We start from the raw sequence: 25,470 nt of genomic DNA, 5'->3' as shown, positions 1-25,470 counted from the left end.
ATGACTTTCCCCTGGTGAATCCATGCTCATTGTTCCTAATCACCTTCTCCTCCTCCAAGTGCTTAGAAATTGATTCCTTGAGGACCTGCTTCATGATCTTTCTAGTGACTGAGGTGAGGCCGACTGGTCTGTTGTTCCCTTTTTCCCTTTCTTAAATATGGGCACTATATTTGCCCTTTTCCAATCATCTGGGACCTCTCCCAATCACCATGAGCTTTCAAAGATGATGGCCAGTGGCTCTGCAATCACATTAGCCAACTCCCTCAGCACCCTTGGGTGCATCCTGTGTGGCCCCGTGGACTTGTGTATCTCCAGCTTTCCTAAATAGTCCCTAACCTGTTCTTTTGCCACAGTTGGCTGCTCACCTCCTCCCTAAACTGCGCTGCCAGGTGCAGTGGTCTGGGAGCTGCCCTTGTCTGTGAAGACTGAGGTGGAAAAGGTATAGAGTACTTCAGCCTTTTCTGCATCCTCTATCACAAGGTTGCCTCCCCCATACAGTAAGGGAACCACACTTTGCCTGATCCTCCTCTTGTTACTGACTTGTTGAAATCCTTCTTGTTACCTTTCACATCCTTTGTGAGCTGCAACTCCATTTGCGCTTTTGGCCTTCCTGACTTCATCCCTGTATGCCTGAGCAATACTCCTATACTCCTCCTTAGTTCTTTGTCCAAGTTTCCACTTCTTATAAGCTTCCTTTTGGTGATTTAGTTTACTGAAGAGTTCTCTGCTAAGCCAAGCTGGTCTTCTGCCATACTTGCTAGTCTTCCTGCACACTGGGGTGGTTTGTTCCTGCACTCTCAGTAAGGTTTGTTTAAAGTACAGCCAGGTCTCCTGGATTCCTCTCCCACTCAGTCTGGCTTCCCAGGGGATCCTGCCCATGAGTTCCCAAAGTGAGTCAAAGTCTGCTTTTCTGAAGTCCTGGGTCTTAACTCTGCTGGTCTCCTTCTTTCCTTTATTTCCTCAGGATCCTGAACTCAATCATCTCATGGTCACTGTTGCCCAAGTTGCCATCCACTACGACATTCCCCACTAATTCTTCCCTGTTTGTGAGCAGCAGGTCAAGAAGAGCATGGCCCCCAGCTGGCCACTCCAGTGCTTGCACTAGGAAGTTGTCCCCAACACTCTTCAAAAACTTCCTGGATTGCCTGCACACTGCTGTATTGCTCTCCCAGTAGATGTCAGAGTAATTGAAGTCCCCCATGAGAACCAGGGCCTGTGATCATGAAACTTCTGTTAGGTGTTTGAAGAAAGCCTCATCTACCACTTCCTCCTGGTCTGGTGATCTATAACAGAGCCCCACCACAACATCACCCTTGTTGCTTTCCCCTCTGACCCTAACCCAGAGACTTTCAACAGGCTTATCTCCAGTTTCATACTGGAGCGCTGAATAATCATACAGCTCTCTTACATACAGTGCAACTCCTCCACCTCTTCTCTACTGCCTGTCCTTCCTGAAGAGTTTGTACCCATCCATGACAGTGCTCTAGTCATGCAAGCTAACCTACTAAGTCTCTGTTATTTCAATCACATCATAGTTCTGTGACTGTGCAAGGACTTCAATTCTTCCTGCTTTTTTCTCAGGCTTTGCACATTCCTGTATAGGCACCTAAGGTAACTAGCTGATTGCCCTGATTTCTCAGGAAGAATGAGAATGCCTCCCCTCTTACCCACTCCTGCTTGTGCTTCCTCTAGGTCACCCACTCGCCCACTTACCTCAGAGCTTTGGTCTCCATCCTCTGTCAAACCTGGTTTAAAGTCCTCCTCGCTAGGTTAACAAGTCTGTCTGCAAAGATGCTCTTCCCTTTCTTCATCAGGTGGATCCTGTCTCTTCCTAGCAATCCTTCTTGGAACATCATTTCATGGTTAAAGAAGCCAAAGCCCTGCTGGTGACACCACCTGTACAACCATGCATTGATCTGCAGGATTCATCTGCTTCTGCCTGGGCCCTTTCCCTTAACTGAAAGGATCAAGAAGAATACCACCTGAGCCCCCATCCCCTTCTCCCTTTTACCCAGAGCCCTGTAGTTGCTTTTAATCTGCTCAGGCTCTCCCTTGGCAGTATCTTTGGTGCCCACATGGATGAGCAGCATGGGGCAGTAGTCAGAGGGCTGGATGAATCTCGGTAATCCCTCTATGACATCTTGGATCTGGGCTTCAGGCAAGCAGCAGACCTCCTCTCCCCCCAAGACAACAGATCAGGCCGGCAGGTGGGTGCTTCTGTCCCCTGCAGAAGGGAGTCTCCAACCACCAACACCTATCACTTTTTGGTGGCGGTGGGCTTGATCTTTCCCACTTTGAGGAGGCCTGGCCTGTCCTCTTCCACCAATGGAATGTGCTCCTCCTCTTTGTTGTTAGGGCTCCATATCTGATCACATCACCTCTCAATATTTTGTTGGATAAGTTAACAGTAGGCATGCACTGATTTAAGAATTTTTTGGGTGATACTGTTGGCTGATTATTAACCAGCCATATTGGATAATACTGATCCGATAGCTAATATGTAGCCTGGCAGCGTGGAGAGCAGCATCTGGCCGTTAAGTCTGTGGGGGAGGCAGATTGAGCAAGTGAGCACAGTGAGCAAGGGAATGGGGCTGGGGCAGGGAAGAAGCCTGTGCCACCCCTGGCCCTGAGCCTGCAGTGAGAAGCCTGCCCTTGCCCCATGCACAAATCCAGGGTGCACGTGCCCCTCATGCCTCTCATAGAGGTGCACTCAGCGATGGGGAGCTGCCCCCCTTCCCCGCCCCCCTGTGCTCTCCGGATGACTCGCCCACGACTCCCCCCCACCCCACCCTGGCTGGGGAGCACCTGCCCCTGCCTCAACCCCATTCCTTCCTTCACCATGAGGGGCCTTAATTGTCCCCCCATGCCCTCCCCCCCACAAACCTAGTGGCCAGACACTGCTCTCCACGCTTCCAGGCTGCATTCCTGACCATGTGCATGCTGCAACTACGTGCATGTACACAGCATTTATTGGTGACATTATTGGCCACACCAACCAAAAAAGCCAACTGCTGATAATGTCAGTTTTCCTTTTATTAGTGCCAGTCTGATATGTACTGATATACCGGTGCACCTCTACTTAAAAGTGTCAAACTTTCTACACCTCTCACTATAAGGCCTAAAGGCTTGTTTTCAGATCTCAAATAATTTTTTTCCTTGTAATTCTTTTCTGAACTGTTTCCAAATTTTCAACATCCTTGATGAAATATGGATACTAGAATAGAACACAGTATTCCAGTAATGATCTCACTAATGCTGAATACAAAGGCGATAATTCCCTACTTTTCCTTGATATTCCCCTGCTTAAATGTTCAAGGGGCATGTTTTTCCCATTAGCTACAGCATTGCACTAGAAACTCATGACAGTAACCAGTTGAATTATTATGCTTAAATTCTTTCCAGTAGAATTGTTATTAGTATGACCAATATTTTCTGTTCCTTAATGTATGACCTTGCATATAGCTGTATGAAAAAGTGTGCTGTTTTACAACTTACTTGGTGATATAGGTTACTATATACACCTTGAATGTTACTGTTTCTTACCTTTGGATTGTTGTGACAGACCTTAGTTGTCTTCACCCTGTTACTTAAATAATTTTTCAAAATATGAATATGGTTGTTGAAAAGAGTCCATTCTTGTTACTCTGCTGATTGAAATGCATGGCTTATGAGGAAAGGCTGAAAGAAACTAGGGATATTTAGTCTGGAGAGAAGAAGACTGGGAAAGAATTTAATAAGCCTTCAAATATCTGATGGGTGTTTTTAAAGAGGATGGAGGTAGATTTGTGTCCCTGGCTGTAGGGGCATGTTTAAGAGCAATAGCTTCAAACTGTGTCAGAGGAAATTTAGGTTGGAGATGGGGAAGAAGTTTCTGACCATAAAGATGGTTAAGCTATTGGAATAGACTACCTAGTGAAGTTGCGGAATCTATGCATGGAAACTTTCAAGAGCAGTTTAGATAGACACTTAACTATGATGGTTAGTCAGGGATGATCCTGCCTTGATCAGGGGGCTGGAATAGACGACCTTCTTAGGTCCCTTCCAGCCCTATATTTTTATGATCCTATAGTTACAAGTAACTAATAAGATTAATATTATTTTACTTAATTCATACTGCAAGAGAGCATCCTTGAAATAGGTTTTATTCTGAAAAAGGAATCATGTCATTTATCATTTTAGGTATATGCAATATAACACAGTTCCATATTTTAGTTATTTATCAGATATTTCCATAGTTTATGTTGTGGCGGGACAGTAGGGTAAGCCACCTGCCCCACTGAGCCTGACCACCTTCCAGGCTCTGAGTCCCTCCCTGGGGGCGCCTTATGTCTGGCCGACCCCCTTCCTGGAGCACACCCACAAGCCTGGGGGTAACGCTGCCACCACCCAAAGTCTGGACTGATCTTGGACCTGCACCCTCTGGGAAGCACAGGTCTAGTAGTCCTTGAGAGTACTTGACCCACTGCAAGAACTTGGGGTGCTTCCTTCAGTCTGATCATTTGGACTGAGAACCTGCAATCTCTGATTGAGTTCCACCAGAAATTCAACAGTCACCATCCCTCCATCTGGCTTTCTTTAGAATACTCCAGCACCAACATCTCCTTTTTAGACACAAAGATCAGTATCCAGAAGGGTAAAATACAGACCACAGTATACAAGAAACCCACAGACCAACATACATATCTGCACAGAACCAGCAATCACCCGAAACACACCAAAAAAGCTGTGATATACAGCCAAGCCCTCAGATACCACCGCATTTGTACTGAAGAGAACACCTGGGATCGCCACCTCACCAATCTTAAAAAGGCTTTCACCCAGCAAGGACACTCCTCCAGAGAGGTAGATCGCACATTTGAAAGAGTCACCTGGATACCACGTGAAGAACTGCTGCAGTACAGAAGAAAAACACCCACAAATTGCACACCGCTGGTTTTGACGTATCACCCCTCCCTTGAACCTGTATGGAAAATCCTTAAAAAATTGTAACCCATATTAGAAAGAGACCCTATTCTTAAAAAAGATCTTCCCAGAGCCACCCATCCTAGCCTTCAAACAAGCACCGAACCTCACCAACCTCATCACCAGAAGCAAACTTCCTCAAGCCCAGAACACACCAAAAGGATCCAGACCGTGCCAGGACAAGAAATGCAAAACCTGCGAACACATCTCCACCACCCCCACTATTACTACACCCCACAACAGAGCCATCAGCATCCCAGGATCTTACAGCTGCACCTCCAGAAATGTGATATACCTTATCCAATGCACCAAATGCCCTGATGGAAGATATGTAGGAGAGACCAAACAACAACTGTGCTCCAGAATGATCGCACACCGGAAATCCATCAAAGACAGAAACACTCAATTACTGGTGAGGGCACATTTCTCACAGGAGGGCCACTCTCTCTCCAATCTCTCAGTCCTGATCCTCAAGGGAAGCTTACACAACACTTCCCAGAGATGAGCCTATGAGCTCCATTTCATCAACCTGCTGGATACTAGAGATCAGGGACTAAACATAAACATTGGATTTTTGATACATTATAATCTGCCTGGCAACTGACTCCCCAGCCCAGCCCAGCCCAGCCCAGCCCCTGGCTTGTTTACTTTTCATTCCATCCAGGAAGAGCACACACCAACTGCTGAAGCTTCCTTAGCCTGACGAAGGGTTTTTGAACCCGAAAGCTTGCTTAATAACTATTCTCCAACCATTTGGGTTGGTCTAATAAAAGATATCAAATTCACCCAAGGAACCTTGTCTGCCTCCTTCAGTCTGAAGCACAAACAGTGGTCTCCCATAGTCAGCCATACCAACGAGACCCCAAGGGGACCCCAAAGCATAATCTAAACCCTCTCCCAATGAATCTCCCATGCTAGGTACAAAGGAGAACTTTGTTGGCTACAAGCAGTGGGTTTGGAATAGGGTACAGCAATATCAGAGAAATCCCTTAGAGCAAACTGTGGCATGGTAGTCTTTGATCACGCATGTGAGTTATCTAGTTAGATTTCAAGTAGCTTACTCACAAGTATCATCCAGAGGCAGGTAGAGATTTCCTCTGGAGGCAAGCAGTTCATTGACCATGAGTTTCAAGAGAGAGAGCAAGTTTCAGATGGTCCAGCTTCTCTGAGCGTTCTCATCGTGGCTGCTGCCCTACCTCCTGGGCAGTCCTTAACTTATGGCCTCATTTACCGGATTCAATGAAGGCCAGCAATTGTTGGCTGCCAATTCAAACCAATTTGAAATGCATTACTGGTTGCTGGGTAGACTGGCAGGGTCTCTAGCCCCCTCCCAGTCATGATGAAATTTCTTAGAACATTAGGGAGTTTAAGCCCCCACCGAGGTGTGTGAGGCCAGTCATGTAGGCAGAGGGAGCAGGTTTCCCCCTCCCTCAGGAGCGTATCCAGCTCACGTTACAACTCAGGGTTACCTGAAGCCGATGGGGCCAGGCGTGTCTGCTTTCTGCGGTGACCATGGTAACCAAATTGTCAGATTAGGCATCCACCTGATAGCAGAGTTTGGGGAGAGACAGAGATGGCATTCTGTCACATACCTCATGCATGCAAAGGTTTGGAAGCTCAGCGGTAGCAGTGACTTCAGTGAAATGGTTACTCTTTCCACTGAAGACAGCTTGTGGCTTCCTTCCCTTAAGAATCGATGGAAATTGGCAGTCATCTGGTATCGGACATACAGGAAGTTCTGGAATATTTTTTTCATTTGTTTTTTCATAGATGATTCTTAGATGTTAGGGTCGGAAGGGACCTCAATAGATCATCGAGTCTGACCTCCTGCATAGGCAGGAAAGAGTGCTGGTTTCAGATGACTAGCCAGATGCCCATCTAACCTCCTCTCGAAGACCTCTAGGGTAGGAGAGAGTACTGCCTCCCTTGGGAGCTCATTCCAGATTTTGGCCACTCTAACTGTGAAGAAGTTCTTCCTAATATCTAGTCTAAATCTGCTGTCTGCTAGCTTATAGCCATTTCTTGTGACCCCCAGGGGCGCCTTGGTGATAGAGCCTCACCAATTCCCTTCTGCGCCCCCATGATGATTTTATAGGCAACCAAGGTCGCCTCTCAACCTTCTCTTGCGGAGGCTGAAGAGGTCCAGGTACCTTAGTCTCTCCTCATAGGGCTTGGTCTGCAAGCCCTTAACCGTATGAGTGGCCCTTCTCTGGACCCTCTCCAGGTTATCCACATCCCTCTTAAAATGTGGCACCCAAAACTTCATGCAGTATTCCAACTGCGGTCTGACCAGCTCCCGATAGAGGGGAAGTATCACCTCCTTGGTTCTGTTCGTCATGCATCTGCTGATGCACGATAAAGCGCAGTTAGCTTTGCTGATGACTTCGTCACACTGACGACTCATGTTCATCTTGGAGTCCACTAGGACTCCGAGATCCCTTTCCGCTTCTGTGCTGCCGAGCAGGTCATTTCCTAGACAGTAGGTGTGCTGTACATTTTTCCTCCCTAGGTGCAGCACTTTGCATTTCTCCTTGTTAAATTGCATTCTATTGTTTTCTGCCCATTTGTCCAATCTGTCCAGGTCTGCCTGTAGTTATTCCCTGCCCTCCAGTGTGTCTACTTCTCCCTACAGTTTTGTATCAGCCGCAAACTTGGACAGAGTACACTTCACTCCCTCACCCAAGTCACTGATGAAGACATTGAAGAGTATTGGTCCAAGGACTGAGCCCTGTGGGACCCCACTGCCCATGCCTTCCAGGTCAATACTGACCCATCCACCACCACTCTCTGGGTACAACCCTCTAGCCAATTTACCACCCACTGGACTGTGTAATCATCCAAGTCACAGCCTCTTAATTTGTTCACCAGTATGGGGTAGGATACCGTATCGAAGGCCTACCTGAAGTCTAAGTAAATGATGTCTACCCCTACTCCTGCATCCAAGTGTTTTGTAACCTGGTCATAAAAAGAGACTAGATTAGTCAGGCATGATCTACCTGCTATGAACTCGTGCTGGTTTCCCCTCAGCATAATTTTCCTGCTGGGCTCTCACATATATGAGCCTTAATAATCTTTTCAAAGACTTTGCCAAGGATGGAGGTAAGACTGGCTTATAGTTGCCTGGATCCTCCTTCCTCCCCTTCTTGAAAATAGGGACCACATTGGCCCTTTTCCAGTCCTCCGGGACCTGGCCTGTGCGCCACGAGTGCTCAAATATTCTTGCCAGTGGCTGTGCAATGACATCAGCCAGTGCCTTCAGTACCCTTGGATGGAGCTCATCCGGGCCTGCTGACTTAAACGCTTCCAGTCCTTCTAAGTGACTCTGCAACATCTCAGGGTCAACGCTGAAACTGAGGCAAAGAACTCATTGAGCAGTTCAGCCTTGTCCTCCCTGTCTGCTACCAATTGCTTTTGCCCATTCAGTAGTGGTCCTATACCACCCTGGGCCTTCCTTTTACTCCATATGTATCTGAAAAACAATTTTTTGTTATCCTTAACTTGGGAAGCCATCCTCAGCTCCATGGTAGCTTTGGCCTTTCTAACTGCCTCCCTACAACTGTGAGCTGAGGAGGTATACTCCTCTTTAGTAATCTCTCCCTGTTTGCCCTTAGGCTGCTCTGGATTTCTCTAGTCATCCAAGGAAGCCTCTTGGCCCCTTTCCTCCTTTTCCCCCGCACCACCGGGATCATCTCCCTCTGTGCCCAAAGGATCGCTTCCTTAAGGCACAGCCACCCTTCCTGGGCTCCCATTTTGCCAAATCTCTTACTCTGCAGTGTGTTGTTGACTAAACACCTGAGCTCGCTGAAGTCAGCCTTCCTAGAGTCTAGCACTTCCGCCCTACTAGTTACCTTTCCCTCTCTACGCCTTATAGTGAATTCTATTACTTGGTGGTCACTGTCCCCCAGGTGACCACTGATCTGTAGGTTCCCTACCATGTCATTCCCTGTTGCCAATACCAGGTCCAGTAAGGCCTTCCCCCAGTGGGGCCATGTACCTCCTGCGTCAGGTGGAGGTCATGTACACAGGATAGGAACCTGCGTGAATGGTGGGAATTTGCTGTCTGCGTCTCCCAGCAGATGGCAGGGTAGTTTAGGTCCCCCATGACTACTGCTTCCCTAGTCTTTGTGGTCTCCGAGAGCTGCCTCAGGAGTTCCAAATCTAATTCTTCCCCTTGGTGTGGGGGTCTGTAGCAGACCCCTACCACCAAATCCCTTTCCCCTTGGCCTCCATGTATCCTAACCCACAGTCCTTCTACTTTTTCCTCCTCCGACTCTATTTTGATAAGGGTTGATGTATAACACTCCTTGACATTGAGCGCAACTCCTCCCCCTCTCCTTCCCACTCTATCCTTTCTGTACAACTTATAGCCCTCAATGTGTACCGCCCAGTCGTGGGTAGAGTTCCACCAGGTTTCTGTTAACCCCACTAAGTTGTAAGTTTTCTGCAAGCAGGAGTGCTAGTTCATCCTGCTTGTTCCCCATGCTCCTAGCATTAGTGTATAGGCACTTGTGCCCTGTAACTGGTGCCTTTGTTGCCCCCTGGCTCAGATGCCCAATGGGCCCCTTATTGTTACCTGCTTATTGCTTACCTGTGTTGTACTGCTGGATGTCCCATGGATTGCAGGTTCCTGATGTTTTCCTTCTTCTGCCTCCCCATCCCCCGTCTGAGCTAGTTTAAAGCCCCATGTAGGAGATCAGCCAACCTGCTGAAGAAACGACTTTTACCTTTCGCTGAGAGGTGAAGTCCATTGCGCCCCAGGAAGTCCCTTGCCAGGAAGTGTGGGTCATGGTCCAGGAGGCCAAATCCTGCACTGTGGCACCAACTCCTGAGCTGCAGGTTGACGTCTCTGATGCAGGCGCTGTGATGCCTACTGCGACCTATGACCAGGAGGATGGACGAGAAGACCACCTGCGCCCCCATCTCCCTAAACCTGGCCCCCAGAGCCCTGTAGTCACCCATGACACGGTCAGGACTACTCCTGGCCACGTCATTGGTTCCCACATGGATGAGGACCATGGGATAGTAGTCCAAGGGCCGGATCAGGTCAGGAATCCTTGTCGTGACATCCCGGTTCTTGGCCACTGGCAGGCAACACACCTCACACGCCATGGGATCTAGGCAGCAGATGTTTCCCTCTGCTCCTCTCAGTAGGGAGTCCCCCACTACGATGACCCGTCTCCTCTTCCTTCGGTAGCTTATCTGTCCCTCAGCTTGCTTGGGGATGGATTGGGGCTCCTCCCATGCCGTGTCCTCCATGAGGATATATATTTGTTTATAATAGGTTAATTATTCTGTTTGTTTATAATAATTTTCAGTGTAGATGCTTTAATATGACTTTTTAAGTTGGTAACAGCTTTTAAAATTTCAGTAAGTATGTAAAATTAAACTTGTGTAACTCACATATTGTGCAAATACACCAAAAGACCTGGTGCATATGTATGTGAAGGTACTGGATGCAAAAACTCTTCTTTTGGAATAGCGTGAATTAGGGTAGGTTTAATGTTTAGCGATTGTCTTTTATATTCAGTTTAAGTCTGTAAACTGGGTTTCATATGTGCATCATAATCACTATAAGATTTAAATTAAATGCACCATTTATAAATAGCTCAGAAATCTTAGAAGACTGAAATGAGTAAAATAGCCAAGACAAATCAGTGTGTATGTAAGAATGAGGAGATGCAGAATGAAGTATAAAGTTCATGGTGCACTCTGGAGAGTATGTTAAAATTATACATTCCTTTTCAAAGTAGTTGAACGACATTTAAATGACATTTCTCTGTCCTACAGAAATCAAAGGAAAATACCAGAGTAATTTGTAAGCGCTGCAAGACAATGCTGGGAGAGGCAGTATCATCAGGTATGGATTGTACAAACTAAATTGTACTTAGTTGTCTCAGTTACTAAACATTTGAAGTTAAAAAGTTCTGGGCAAAAATAATTTATCAACAGGTTTCTGAGTTAATTCCTGCAATTCTTCTCACTCACTTTTGTAAAGGGTGAGAGTATTGTTTCCACTGTCAAAACTGTAAAGTGACTGACCCAGGAACTTACTTTGATCCTTGTTTCTCTAACACTTCTGGTGAATTCTAAAGGGTTTGGAGGCCTGCCAGTATAATTCCAATATTTAAAAAGGATGCAAGCTGTGACCTAGGAACTGTAGCTGTGTTAGCCTGAGTAAAATAATGGAATAGTTAATTTGCCACTTGATCAACAAAATATTAGAGGCTATAAAATATAAATGAATACCTGCCAGCATCGCTTCATGGAAAGCAGGTCTTGATAAAACAATACTGTTGCCTGTTTTCTGTAAGATTACTCGTTGGTAGTCTCTTGATTAAAAAATGACAGTCTTCCAGTAAATAGGGAAATCATCAGTGAGTCCATAAATGCCCATGGCAGCCAAGTCAAGAGTGAGGTTTCCAGACTAACAGTAACCCAGAAATAAAAATAAGTCCTCAACAGCAGAGCAGGCAGATCAAGAAACAATACGTCACAGTGTCTGTAAAAGCGGATGAAGGCTGCAGGAGAATAGAAACCTCTGGTTATCTTGATTTTCCTTCCCATCAGATTAAGGTTTCTTCCCTCAAAGTATTGTGTGGTTTCTGATGTGCAAGAGCATCTCCATAGTAAAAGGTGTTCATGGGCATCTTTCTTCAATAGGAAGTCCTGCAGTGATGGACAAGTGGTGATGGGGACAAGTGCTAGTGATTACCAGAAGCCTGTAGTCACAGACCTACAGTGAGGTGATGTTTGCATGATGATCATTTTGTACTTGGAACTGAGACAATTGTGCAGTTCAGCAGCTGCATTCTTGATGAACAGGCCTATTTAAGATCCACTCTGCTTGCCCCGTACAGAGAGGAGGCTAGAAAAGGTGCCCTCAATGCTGTCTTATTTCACCTGGCTGGACAACTGTGTCCCGTGGGTCCCTCTATCTGGGGTCCAAATCAAGTGATAAAGTTTGCAACCTGGAATGTTTGCATCCTCAGGGACAGCCCTAACAGTGACCAACAAAGAACAGAACACACGGCCAGAGAACTACGCTTTGTGAGACCAGACACACAAGAAAGGGGCAACTCACAGGGCATGGTGGTGACCTACAGGGCATGGTGGTGGCTACATCTTTCTTTTGAAAAGGAAAAACCAAAAAATATAGACACATCCATGACATTGGTTTTGCTATCAAGACCAAGATTTGTTACTCAGATACTGGAATTTACAGTTGGCATCAATGAGCATTTCAAGACCCTTTGTATTCACCTGACCAACAGACAGCATACAAGAAGCAGTGCATATGCCCTGACCCTTCATACAGATGACAAAACAAAAGAATTCTCCTCTAAATGTAACCAAAGGCTGTTATCTGTCCCCAGAGAAAATAAGGTAATTGTTCTTGGTGATTTCAGTGCTAGTGTGGTAGGGACTCTGATCTATGGAAAGGAGCACTTGGAAAGGAAGGGGTGGGAATAGTCAATGGAGATAGAATTCTTCTCCTGAACAGGTGTTTAGAACATGATCTCATCACCACAAACTCCTTATTCTGCCAAATCAACAAATTGAAGTACACCCCCTAAAAACACTGGCATCTGATTGACTACATCATAGTGCATGTCTGGACCATAGTGATGCCTGTATTACCAGAGCTATGGAAAGTGCAGAGGACTGCTAAATGGATCATTGTTTGATGCATTCTGTCATGTCTATGCATATTGTTCCAAAGCGATGTAAACAAAAGAAGAAACCAAGGAAGAGGCTCAATATTGAGTGCTTAAAAGACCCTGCTACAAGTGATCCTCTCCAGCAATGCCTCAGTGAGAAACTCTCCAACCTCCTTGATGACCTTTATGCTGATAGCACTGAGAGCCTCAAGAAGAAGGGGGGCGTGTCTTTAAGAAGAGGCTTGATGCCTACCTGGCTGGGGTCATTTGAGCCCAGTTTTCCTCCTGCCCAGGCAGGGGGTCAGACTTGAAGATCTACAAGGTCCATTCCGACCCTACTTCTATGATTCTATGAAGAAAGGCATCCATGAGGCATGTGAAGAATCTCTAGGCTTCTCCACAAAGAAACATTAGGGCTGGTTCTGTAAGAATGATAGGGAAATTCAAGTGCTCATTGACATAAAAAAGAAAAAAGCTTGGCAAAGCTTGGCAGAATGACATCAACCTCAAACCAGAAATGAAACACTTTATTGTAGTTTCTGTTAGTGTGTTCAGCACAACAAAACTATCTATGAGCTGAGCACACATGGAATTGTCCCTCTGAAGTGCAATGATGAAACAGCACTCTCTAAAGATAGTTCCATGATCAATACCCAGTGGAAAGAGTACCTCAATGTTAGAATCTCGGTTTAGGAGCTCCTGAAGACAAAGCCATTCCACAACCTTGAGGACAACTTTGCAGATCCACAAACTTACCAAGAGGCCTTGAAAACGATTGAGCCAATGAAGAACAACAAGCCATGTAGTCCTGATGGAATGCTAGCTGAAATTCTATAAGCAAGGTGGAAAAAAAACTCCCCTCTCACCAATAACACATTTTTATTATGAAAATCTGGAGACATGAACAGATTCCCAGTGGCTTGAGAGATGCCAGAGTTGTTACCATAATCAAGAAAGGAGATAATTTCTGCAATTCTATTATCGGACAACATTCCTGTCCATGTAGGTCCTCACCTGCATTCTCCTCAAGATTCACCTTCTTTGCAGAAGAGATTCTTCTACTTGAGTTCCGAGACCACCCAGTGGTAGAATAGATGCAGTCTTTGTTCCTAGACAGCTGAAGGAAAAGTGACTTGAGCAACACCGAGATCTTTGCATGACCTTTGTTGACCTGACTGAAGTCTTGGATTCAGTCAGCAGAGAGGCCATGACAGATCCTGATGCTATTTGGATGCCCATTGAAATTATTACTATCATCAGACTTCATGACGACACAACAGAAACTGTCCTAAGCAGTGGCTCAGAAATGAACTCCTTCACTACTAATACTTAAATCAAGCAAGGATGCCTGATTGCACCAACTCTCTTTTCCATCTATATTGCAGCTATTCTGAATCTCATTACAGATAGACCTTCATCTGGAGTCAGCATCCAGTGTCGCATGGAAGGGAATATCTTTAACATCAATTAATTATGTTCCAAATCCAAGGTAAACAACACCTCCATTAGTGGTCTTCAGTATGCTGAAGATTGTGTTGTGTGTGTCCACTCAATTGAATACCTCCAGGTTGTTCTTGGTTGCTTCTGCAAAGTACATAAAATGCTTGATCTCTCTGTCAAATTCACAAAAAATCAAGATTGTTTACCAGCCTACACAAAACCAACTAGCTGTAAGATTACACATATTGATAAAACTTTTATTATATGGAATTAACAGGACAAACAGTTCTTATTCCATTATTTTTATCCGTATCTGCCAATATATTTTTCAGTGATCTAGGTGAGACAGAATCTTTTCCAGTAAAGGTTTCAGGCGATAAAAGATTTGTAGGGTAGTAAGCAGTGAAACAAAATAATTAGGGCTGTCAAACGATTATAAAATTTGATCACAATTAGTTGTACAATTAAAAAAAATAGTCATGATTATTGCAATTTTAATTGTACAGCTAAAACCTCAAAATTATGTGCAGAAGAACTCAAAATGATGCAAAATTATATAGGTACTTTGTATGGTTGGGGGTGGTGTGGGGTGTGTGTGTGGGGGGGTGGGAATTTGTGAACGTGTGGAGGCTGTGGGCGTGTATGTGGGGTTCGGAGTTGGGGGTTGGAGGGGGTCCCTGCATGCCCTGGCAGGATGCGGGATACTTAGAATCATGAGTGAGGGGCAGCAGCATGGCTGGGGGGCTATGGCTTGAGAATGAGGGGCAGACACAGATGTACACAGACACAGTGCCTAGCATATAAGTTTGTGGAGGGAAGGGGGTGGAGGGGCAGATTGAGGCCCCAGTGGTGAGGGAAGGAGTGGGGCAGGAACAGAGGCCGGGGGTGAATGGGGCCCCAGGGCTGGGTTAGGTTGTGGGACAGAGCTGTGGGCTGATGTCCAGGGATACGGGGGGTGGGGCACGGCTCCCCAGGGATGCATGGGGGGGCACAAACCCCCCGGATTTGTGCGCAGGGCAGAGGTGGGCTGCTGGCTGGGGCTCTCTGCCCTGCTGTCTTTGCCCTGGGAGCTGCGCGCTGGCTGCACCGCACATCCCCTGCCTGCCCGGCTGCAGGAGGCACATCTTGGCATCATGTGGCTTCCCGGGCAAAAGCAACAGGGCGCAGAGCACCAGCCCACAATGGGCAGCCTGCCTTCGCCCCATGCAGAAATCTGGGGGGCACATGCCCCCATGTCTCCCAGAGGTTTCATTTACCCCCACGCCTGTCCCTGCCCCACTCTCTCCCTTACCATGGGGGCCTTGATCTGGCTTCCCAACTGCTTCCCTACCCCATACTCCTTCCCCTCCACAGACTTACCTGCAAAGCATTGCTCTACACGTCGCCAGGCTGCATTCCTGGCCATGTGGCTGCTCGTCTGTGTCTGTGTGTGCACCCACTCTCCCCTGCTGCAGATGCCCAGGCTGCCCTGTCTCTCCTCTGCTCTGCCATTGCTACCTCGCTGAGCAGCCCAGAGGTGGTGGTGACGGTGGTGGAGTGGAGCCCGGGTGTGGGCTCCAAAGCCATGTGTACAATTAACTTGTTAAAAAAATTAATGCAAGAACCAATTAACACGTTAATCTTGCACGTTAGCTGTGATTAATTGACAGCCCTAAAAATAATGTTACAAAGTGGTTTATATAACCATAAAACAAAATGTGTTTTAATAGATCCAAATTCAAGTTAATACCCCTGGGAGCAAAGAATGCAAACTATCCCTATGGGATGGGAGACTATGTCTTGGGAAGCAGCAGCTCAGGAGAGGAGGTAGGATCCTAAGAGATAACTGCTTTAGTTTGAACTCTTGAGTACAGTCTGTGGTAGAGAGAGAGAGAGTGCAGTCCTTTGATGTATCAAAAGTGGGAACATTGAGTAGAAATAGTGAAGTTATCATGCCTATATTGTTAAGGTTTTTTGTCAGTTTGGTTGCACAGAATGTGGGAACACTAGAGAGATTTCAAGGAAGGCCACCAACATTATGCCAAGATTCAAAACAAGCCTTATGATATAAGAATTAAGAAGTTCTGTCTGTTGATCTTATCAAGGAAAATTATGGAAACTGATCTGATTGCTATGTAATAGAGAGCATTTTAGTCGTGTTGGTAAAGGCATAGCAACATCCAGTGGCTGGAAGTTGGAAGTTAGACACATTCAACCTTGAAATAAAACTCAGTTTCTTAGAAGCGAGAATAATTAAAAACTGCGACAACTTACCAAGGTTGTGCGAGGAGGTGGTGAACTCAGCATTGGGTAGAATCTTAAAATGGGACAGCAGAGACTCCCCATGCCTGAAGAAGGGTGACTGCGCCTGAAAGCTTGCCAAGAACTTTTTTCCAGCTACTCAGTTGGTCTAATAAAAGATATCACATCTATTCAAAGAACTTTGCCTGCCTAGTTAATCACTGTAATTGCTGATCAATAAGGTATTAACATTCAGTTACCATAGTATTTGATCTTAGTCTTTTTAAAATGTGGGGTAAATGATTGTTAGGTTATTAATCTTGTAGACAATATTGTAATGCACATGGGAATAAAACTATTAAACTTGTATACAAGTTTGCAAGAACAGACTGTAAGATGAAGAGTATATATATGTCCATAAACTATTTAGACACGGGGATGAATATCTCTGTTTATTTCAATATTTGACTTGAGGTTAGTGTCTGAGAATGGACAGTCAGATCTAAATAGTCAGATCTACGTTGCTGATCATCAAATACTGAACCACCCTGAAGGATGTTGCACTGAACTAATAAAGCTCTACTTCATTTTGGAATTCTCTAGCAAAAAGAGCTCAGCCCCAAAATGCTAGAGAAGATACAAGCAAGCAATTTATCACATGTGCTCACTTTCTTTCTGTGGCTGCTGACAAATCTAGAGTCTTGTCCCACAAACATTAAAGTTTGCCTAGATCCTCTGACACACGCATGCTTCTGTGTGCAGTCTATTATGTTCTGAGGGACTATCTGCAAGCCATCCAGAACAAGGAAGCATATTACTAGATTATAACTCAGAAATGAAAATCCTACAGTTGTATTATGTGGCTCCAGGCAACAGAAGAAACAAATTGCTGCCCTAATACAGAAGTCCTAAGACCAGTTTCAACATTTTAGATTTTTAAGTCTGTAATATATAAGTTCAACTAAAGGCCCTGAACCTGGATGCTTCTAAAGAACGACTCTGGCCCAGTTATCTAATCACCTGCCTGCTAGAAAGACGATCTCTGCAACTTCAACTCCTATTGCTGTAAAGCAGGGGTGGGCAAACTGTGGCCTGCGGGCCAGATGTGGCCCACCAGGCCATTCTATCTGGCCTGCGGGGCCCCTAAAAAATTTAGTAAGTTAATATTTATCTGCCCCTGACTGCCTGTCATGCGGCCCTTGATGGCTTGCCAAAACTCAGTAAGTGGCCCTCTGCCCAAAATAATTGCCCGCCCCTGCTGTAAAGCCTGGTTCTAGCTGTGTGTATACAAAGCTGCATATAGTGTTGCCATAAAACCAGAAAAAAGTTCTTACCTATGTAAGTTATTTATCTTCGTTTGTTTCTTGAATTCTGTACTTATGCTTGCTATGCACACTTAACAATGTGCCAATATGTTAATAGCTTCTAAAATACAAATAAGGTCTATATGAATAATGCATAAGATATAAAATAAATCATTATTTTATACTTGCAAAAAAGTCTAAAAAGAAAAAAAAATGACCTAGATTAGGGGTCAGCAACATACAGGTATGTTTGTAGCATTTTGATGGTGGGGGGACTTTGCCTGCACCCACATTTGGGTGTTGGGGCTGATTGGCTGGAAGCTGTGCCCGTGCTGGGTTCTTTTGGCCTATGGGTCTGAAAAGTTGCTGAATGCTAACCCATGGAAGCAGCTGCTAGTAAAGATGAATCAGTTGGTCTCTGCTGCTCTTTCAGTGTGTCTTTTTAATATATGGGGTTCTTCAGGTATCAGGCCACTGGTTGCTCCTACAAAGAAGTTTTGCTTCACTCTTTGAACAAAGAAGAGTTAGTCCCTGCTGAAACAGGAATTTGGCAGACTGATTCTACCACTTAACTGAATGCTGGACTACGAGATGACACAGCATCTTATAGTTAAAATATACGTATTCTTACTGTGTATTAAGTTTCTTTTGTCTTTTTGTTTCTTAGGGATTATAAAATACTATATCACAGAGATGATTATTCAGCCATCGGAGAAAAGATTTGTCATGATACCACGGTATTAAATTTTAATTATGCACTCAGTCTTATTACTTGAAGAATACTGTCAACTGATAAAAATGTAACTTTTGAATAGTAATTTTATTATATTTTATTAATAAATATTATGCTGATAAAATATTTGCACAGTTATAATCACAAACTCAGGAAATAGTAAAGCAATATTAATTCACTGATATTGGGCCAGAGGTGGACAACCAATTTGATCAAGGACTTCGAAAGCAAGTCATATGAGGAGAGGCTGAAGGAGCTAGGCATGTTCAGATTGCAGAAAAGGTACTTAAGAGGGGACATGATGGCAATCCTCAAATACTTGAAGGGCTGCCATAAAAAAGAGGAAAAGCACCTTTTCTCTCTTGCTGTAGAGAAGAGGACACAGACCAATGGCTTGAAGTTGCAGCAAATAAGTTTAAATTGCATATCTGGAAAAAATTCTTTATTGTTACAATAATGAGACAGTGGAATAGACTGCCGAGGGAAGTTGTGCACTCTCCATCACTGGAGGTGTTCAAGAAGAGATTGGACAGCCCCTGGTTGGAGATGATCTAGGCATAGCTATGCTTATGTTCTGTTATGCTTCTGGGCTTTGCTGATTGCCTCTGCCCCCCCTCTGCTGCTATATGTGTTGGAATGGTTTTCAAGTCTACCTCAGAGGCATTGGGTATTGGCTACAGCCAAGCTAGTGGAGGGTCTTGCCCCTCCACTCACGGTTAGACAGAGTGCCATATTTGGGGGCAGATCGATATGAACCATGTTGATTTTTGCCTTCCTCTATAGCAGGGGGCATGCCTTCTACCTGGGATCTGTTGAGCATTTAGGCCCTGTGTAGATGAAATGAGAGGCGTGTATGCACAACACTTTAAAGCAGGCTAAATGCTTTTGCACCGCTTTAATGGTGTTGGTGTTTTCATGCCTTGGCAGCATATTGCGCATTAATTCCAGCCACTGTAGGAAGTTCGGCGGCGCAATGCGCCGTAAATGACTTGGGGCACAGCAAACCAAAACTCCTTCGAGGAGTTTTGGTTTGCTGCCTCTACAGCTGCGTAGTGAAGCACCAGGCTCCATGATTTGCTAAGTAGACTGAGTGATTTCAAATAGGACTCCTTAGTGTTAAAAACATTATGATCTTTTGTAGTCTTTCTGAGTTCTTTGCAACACAGAAATTGCTTTGTTATTTTTCTATAGTCAAGAAAAAAGTTAAAGCTGAGTTGGCATTTTCTGAGGGGTTCACTGAATCTAAAAAGGTTGAGAACCACTGATATGCCCTTCTACTGTTTTGCTTTTATATAAAAGTAATTTTGCAGGATAACGTGTATTGCCAGGGCTATAGGTCTTTCCTTGGAACAGTAGGTATTGGATTGTGTTAAATGCAAAATATTAGATTAGTGAACCATGGACCTGTTCAAGCATGACAATTCTTGCTAAGCAAGAAAGGGAAAATACTCCATCTCTTTGGGGGAAGGTTGTGGATTCAGCATTTTTCTCTTCATAGAGTCAATATGGGTATAGTGATCACATTTCCAAGTAAAATTGACACTAAGGAAAATTCAGACATCAGATATTTAAGGTTTAGCTTCACTTACTGGGCATTAGCTTATTTTGCAAATCATTGTTATTATAAAAACAAATTATAAAGATTGCTTTATTCTAAAACAGGTCTCAGTTTGTACAGAGCATTATAGCTCAGTGTCTTGTGGAACTGTCCTCTTGTAGAAGCACATTTAGGTTCAGCATACAAGGGCATGATGGAAAGGTCTACATCTTGGTAAGACATTTTTAATTTTATAGAAAAGTGTTTCATGTGTTTTTATTCATCATGTTTATTTATTGTTTATATTATCCTTTTTATGTGACTAAAGGGAATCAGATAATTCAGAGAATTTTTCAGATTATGCTTCTATGCATCTCACGCAATGCTGTTTTTGTTTGATTTTGAGCTTGCTACAGTGCAATGTCTTAAATCTTTTTACTCAAAATAAAAACAAAACCAAACCTCATAAGAATGTCAAGTAGTCTAAAGCACCAAATAAACCATGTGTTATCTTTGAGTGTACAAGCTTGAGGGCATTGAAAATATTCCTTAGTACCAGATTTACCAATCTGGTAGATTTAGGTACACTTCTCTTCCTGGAAATATCAAAAGTAGCTTAGATTTTTTCTGCAGTTTCTGGGACATGGCTACTTATCCGCCTTCCAGGTAATCTTGTCTTTTGCAGAAAGACAGATGTTCAGTGCCCCACCTTATTAGTATTGTTTTTTTTTTAAACTTGATTTAAACCATCAGCAAACATTTTTTTCCTTCTCTATTTCCTCTAGAGAGGACCAACAACTCTGTGCTGTCCCTTTTGCACAGAGCCAAGTGCTTTAGCATCCTATTTCCATCAACCCCATTTCCCTCATGATGAAGCAGTCAAACTAACAGTAGGAAGAAAATCAAGAAATGCTCCATTTATAGAGTGAACAGCAGGAGAGGAGGCAGTGCTGCATATATTCCCAGTTAATAGACCACTACCCTCTATATTTACCCAATTCTTTCACTCTGATAAGTACAAAAATATGGTAACTAAAATCTTGGACTGATCTCTTTCTCAGTACAACTCATCAAGTTCCATTTACATCGTCATGGTTGAATAGTGTAGTGCTCTTGTCAATTTAAGTAGCAATAATTCAGTGTCTCAAGATGGTTTTGTAAGTATTAATTTTGTGCATGATGCACAGTCAAACCTTGAAGTCTTGTGGATATGTCTGAACTGTCTCCAGTATTTGCAAGAAGGAAGGCCCACATCTGGGACAAGGGAAGAGCTCAAAATCACAGGCATGAAATTACTGGGTAACTTTTTCCCCCTTGTTGACACAATTATTATTAAACACACAAAGTTACTCTTTCATCTTAATTGTAGTAAAAATGCCACACATGAGCACAGATTCTACCAAGAAAATATCAAGCAGTTAAGTTTTTGGTTGATGTGTAATATCTCACCTTTAAGTGCTAAAGATGCTTTTGGGTTAAGATCACTTGGGAAAGGTTCAACCCTTTGCAGATTCTTTCATGGGGATTGTTCTCTGCACCAAAGGCTACCAGTACAGTATTGATACATATGTTGCATTGCAAAGAAGATTACAAATAATAACAAATTGCCAGTTAACAGTAGTAGAACAGCAGTTAACAGGCCCAAATTCTAACTAACTATAAAAGGCTAACTCAGCAAGGGGAGTAACTGTTTTTAAAGTTGAGATTAGTCTAGTCTCTGTCATGCCTAAAGTGAAAGTGAGTTTCAAAGCCTTTGATTGTATTGACCAGTATCAGGCACTAAATTCACCCAGAATCCCTCTGTCGCCCCCTCTCTCAGCCTGTTGCATATGGTCACTATGTCTCCACACTTCATAAGATAGAGCCAGATAAGGTTGCCCTGTGCCTCATTTGCATATAAATTTGTGGAGGATCTCAGGACTTATGAGAAGAACACTCTGTTCCTGTCATGATTGGGGGCTAATTAGCACATGGATCCTTTGTGGGCGGTATATGGAGTACAAACACATGGATCTTTGGCGGGGGGAGGTATCTGGACAGTGGTGAGCTATGGGGTCAGCATGGATTGAAATGCTGTTGACTCTGCTGAGACCCAGCCCAGTTTACTACATGGTAAATCATGAGCCTTTTGGTTTTAGTTTAATATTCTCCATAGTTTGTACTATGTGTCAGTAGTAGGATTACCGTATGTCTGGGTTTTCCTGGATATGTCCTCTTTTTGAGCCCTTTGATCTCTGTTCCAGCGGGTTTTTTTTTAAATCTGCCCAAATGTCCGGGATTTTGCTTTCCTCCTCTGGTGGGAGCAGGGGGAGGGTGATTGGAGGCAGCAGGAAGCACAGGTGATATAGTTTATCATAGCAGACGATTGGAGGTGTGCGCAGACCCAAGTGATACTCTGCCTCTGATTGTGCTCCCCCTGCTTCCGAGCTAAATCCTGGACATTTGGTCAGGGTAGAGGAGTCGGGGGATTGGGCTGCAATAGGGCAGGGGAAAATGGAGTAGGGTGGGAGGGCTGTGTGCTCCTCTAGCAGGGGGAAGGAGAGGGCCCTCTGAGGGCAGCAGGAAACTGTGGCTGGCAGGCAGCACAAGGACTTGTGCTATGTGCTCACAGGGGCTGAGCGGCCAGGAGACGCTGCCCGAGGGGAGAGGAGGAAGGAGGGGGGCCATGGTCAGGCTGCCTGGCCCAGTGCAGCAGCCTCACCCCAGGGTTGGAGGTGCCACAAGCCTCCCTTCCTCTTCCCTCTAGCCCTCGATGGGGCCCGACACACTCTCCCACCTCCTGCATGAATTGGAGCCATGGCGCTTTGGCCTGTCAGGACAGGGACAGCTGGGGCCCCCTTGGCAGGGCTGGGGAGGGCACAGGGCTGTGGGTCGGGAGTGAGGGGCAGGGAGGATGGGGGACTGTAGGTTGGGAGTGCAGGGGGCACTGGCAGTGTCAGGGGGCTGTTGGTCAGGAGTGAGTGGCCAACCATCATGGCCCAGGTGGGCAGGGTACTGCAGTTTGGGAGTGAGTTTGGCACTGGCAGGGCTAGGATGTGGGGTGGGAGTGAGGGGCAGCAGCAGGGCTGGGGGGCACTGTGGCTTGTCAGTGAGGGACAACAGAATGGGCAGAGGCAGGACACCGGCATGTCATGGTGCCCCCACAGACATATTTCCCCTCCCCCCCCGCATGACAAGTTTCTTTTTTGGATCTGGAAATATGGTAACCCTAGTCGGTACAAAAGTGCTCTTAAAGATGTATTTGTGAAGTACCTACGCTAAGAGTTGCAGCAGTTTCAAAAGAGATGAAATGCATCAATTCTGGATTAACTAAATTACGACAGGCCTGTTTATTTCAAAGTCAGCATTTTCAAACTTGCCCCTTACTTTCATGTGTGCTGGTCAGGGAGAGCAGGGTCTAAGGGCCTTGTTACATGGTAATTTTGAGTGGCTCCTGCAATTCTTAACCCCTGGATTGCTCTCACATTAACACCTGAAACTGGTTTCAAGCATACGTTATGCAGCTCAGAGTTATCCATGCCACCCAGCTCCTGTTACAGTAAAGTGTGGCCATGCTGACTTGTAGCTGCCCTCACTCTGTCCAGGGAGCAGGCAGGGGAAGAGTTAAACTGCCTGTTAAGTCAGAAGAGCAGCAGCCCAGGAGCAGTGTGGGTGGGAGGCAGTTTAACTCTTCCCTGCTTGGTCCCTCGGGAAAGACAACAGAGGCAGCCACAAGTAATGCCCCACGGGCAGGGTGAGGCAGAGGGCAGGGAGTCATGAGAGGCAGGAGGGAAGCTGGGAATGGGAGGCAGGGGATCTTACCTCTAAGTCTTTCAAGTCTCTGCTGGCCTGCAGTGTGACTTCTTCAAACTTGAACTAGCACTAACACCTATCAATATTGGCTGTCAGTGTAAGGTGCAAAAGTCCCTGAGGGGGGAGGAGGGGTCTCAGGGGCAAGAAGTTGGGGGATAGAGTATAAAGGGGCTACTTGACACCCCCCGCCGATCTATTTTGCCTGCTGTAGCAGTGGAAGGGGGACAAATGCTCTAATCATTAGAGATTGTACCTGGAAAATTAGAGTAAATTTATAAATTTTCCATATGTAGAATCTAGTTTTTGTGGGGTCATCTTATATTCAAGGTCATTCTTGATTTCATAGACATTCGGGCTGGAAGGGACCCTGGAGGATCATCGAGTCCAACCCCCTGTCCAGGGGCAGGAAATCAGCAGGGATCATAGGATCCCAGCAAGATAAACATCCAAGTGTCTTGAAGGCATTCAAAGTGGGTGCTTGAACCACCTCTGGTGGCAGTCTATTCCAAACCTTGGCGGCTCAGACAGTAAAGAAGTTCTTCCTTATGTCCAGCCTGAAACGGTCGCAGAGGAGTTTGTGACCATTAGATCTTGTCATCCCTTGGAGTGCTCTGGTGAACAGATGTTCCCCCAGATCCTGGTGAACACCCCTAATAAACTTACAGGTGGCCACCAGATCACCCCTGAGCCTGTGCTTTTCCAGGCTGAAGAGTCCCATGGCTCTCAGCCTCTCGTCATAAGGTCTGTTATCCTGACCTCTGATCATGCGCATGGGTCTCCTCTGCACTCTCTCAAGCTTCTCCACATCCTCTTTGAATTGTGGAGCCCAAAACTGGACTCAGTATTCCAGCTGCGGCCTCACCAAGGCCGAGTAAAATGGGAGAATAACGTCCTGGGATTTGCTTGAGAAGCGTCTATGGTTGCAAGCCAGCGTTTTGCTCGCTTTACTAGCTGCAGCATCACATTGAAGGCTTATGTTCATCTTGTGGTCAATCATAACCCCCAAGTCCCTTTCATCTGTAGTGCTAACCAGCATAGCAGTGCCAAGCCTATAATCATGCTGCAGGTTTTTCCTCCCAAGGTGGAGAACCTTGCATTTTTTGGTGTTGAACACCATCAGGTTCTCATCCGCCCATTTCATGAGCCTGTCAAGATCTGCCTGGATCACCCTCCTGTCCTCAGGTATGGATGCTTTACCCCAGCGTTTGGTGTCGTCATGAACTTGGCCAACCCACTTCTGACACTAATGTCTACATCATTGATGAAAATGTTAAAAAGTAAAGGACCTAAGACAGAGCCCTGAGGGACCCCACTGGTCATAGGGTACCATGACCATTGACTTCTGTCAACCACCACCCTCTGGGTCCTGCCACAGAGCCAATTCCCCAGCCAGCAGATTGTGGTGAGGTCAAGGCCGTAGTTAGCTAGTTTTGCCAAGAGGTGATCATGGGATACCAGATCAAAGGCCTTTTTGAAGTCAAGATATACAACATCAATCTCTTTCCCCTTGTCCAGGTGATAGGTCACCTGGTCGTAAAAGGAAATGAGATTGGTCAAGCAAGACCTACCTGCAACAAACCCGTGCTGGGTATCCCTCAGAATATTGCTGTCAGCTAGCCTGTATAGGATGGCCTCTTTGATAATTTTTTCCAAGACCTTTCCCAGGATAGAGGTCAGACTGATGGGTCTATAGTTTGCTGGATCCACTTTCTTCACTTTTTTGAAGATAGGCACCACATTGGCCTTCTTCCAGTTGTCAGGCACTTCACCAGAACACCAGGAGTTCTCAAAGATCCATGCCAGGGGCTGAGCTATGATGTCTGC

The 25,470-nt window shown here is 45.3% G+C and overlaps 1 protein-coding gene across 3 annotated transcripts in view; it reads left to right on the top strand.

Moving 5' to 3' along the window:
- Positions 1 to 25,470, top strand: part of UBE3D (ubiquitin protein ligase E3D) — a 179,159-nt gene that overhangs the window by 18,303 nt on the left and 135,386 nt on the right. For all 3 annotated transcript variants that reach the window (XM_014600577.3, XM_059731599.1, XM_019496826.2), the window contains exons 5-7: positions 10,750 to 10,819; positions 18,252 to 18,321; positions 19,980 to 20,088. In XM_014600577.3, the coding sequence (XP_014456063.2) occupies positions 10,750 to 10,819; positions 18,252 to 18,321; positions 19,980 to 20,088 (249 nt within the window). The remainder of the gene's footprint in view (positions 1 to 10,749; positions 10,820 to 18,251; positions 18,322 to 19,979; positions 20,089 to 25,470) is intronic.

This window comes from Alligator mississippiensis, chromosome 1 (genome assembly GCF_030867095.1).
Source record: "Alligator mississippiensis isolate rAllMis1 chromosome 1, rAllMis1, whole genome shotgun sequence".
Lineage (NCBI taxonomy): Eukaryota > Metazoa > Chordata > Crocodylia > Alligatoridae > Alligator > Alligator mississippiensis.
The sequence above is the reverse complement of the archived record's forward strand: the minus strand, read 5'-3'. Positions and strand labels throughout refer to the sequence as shown.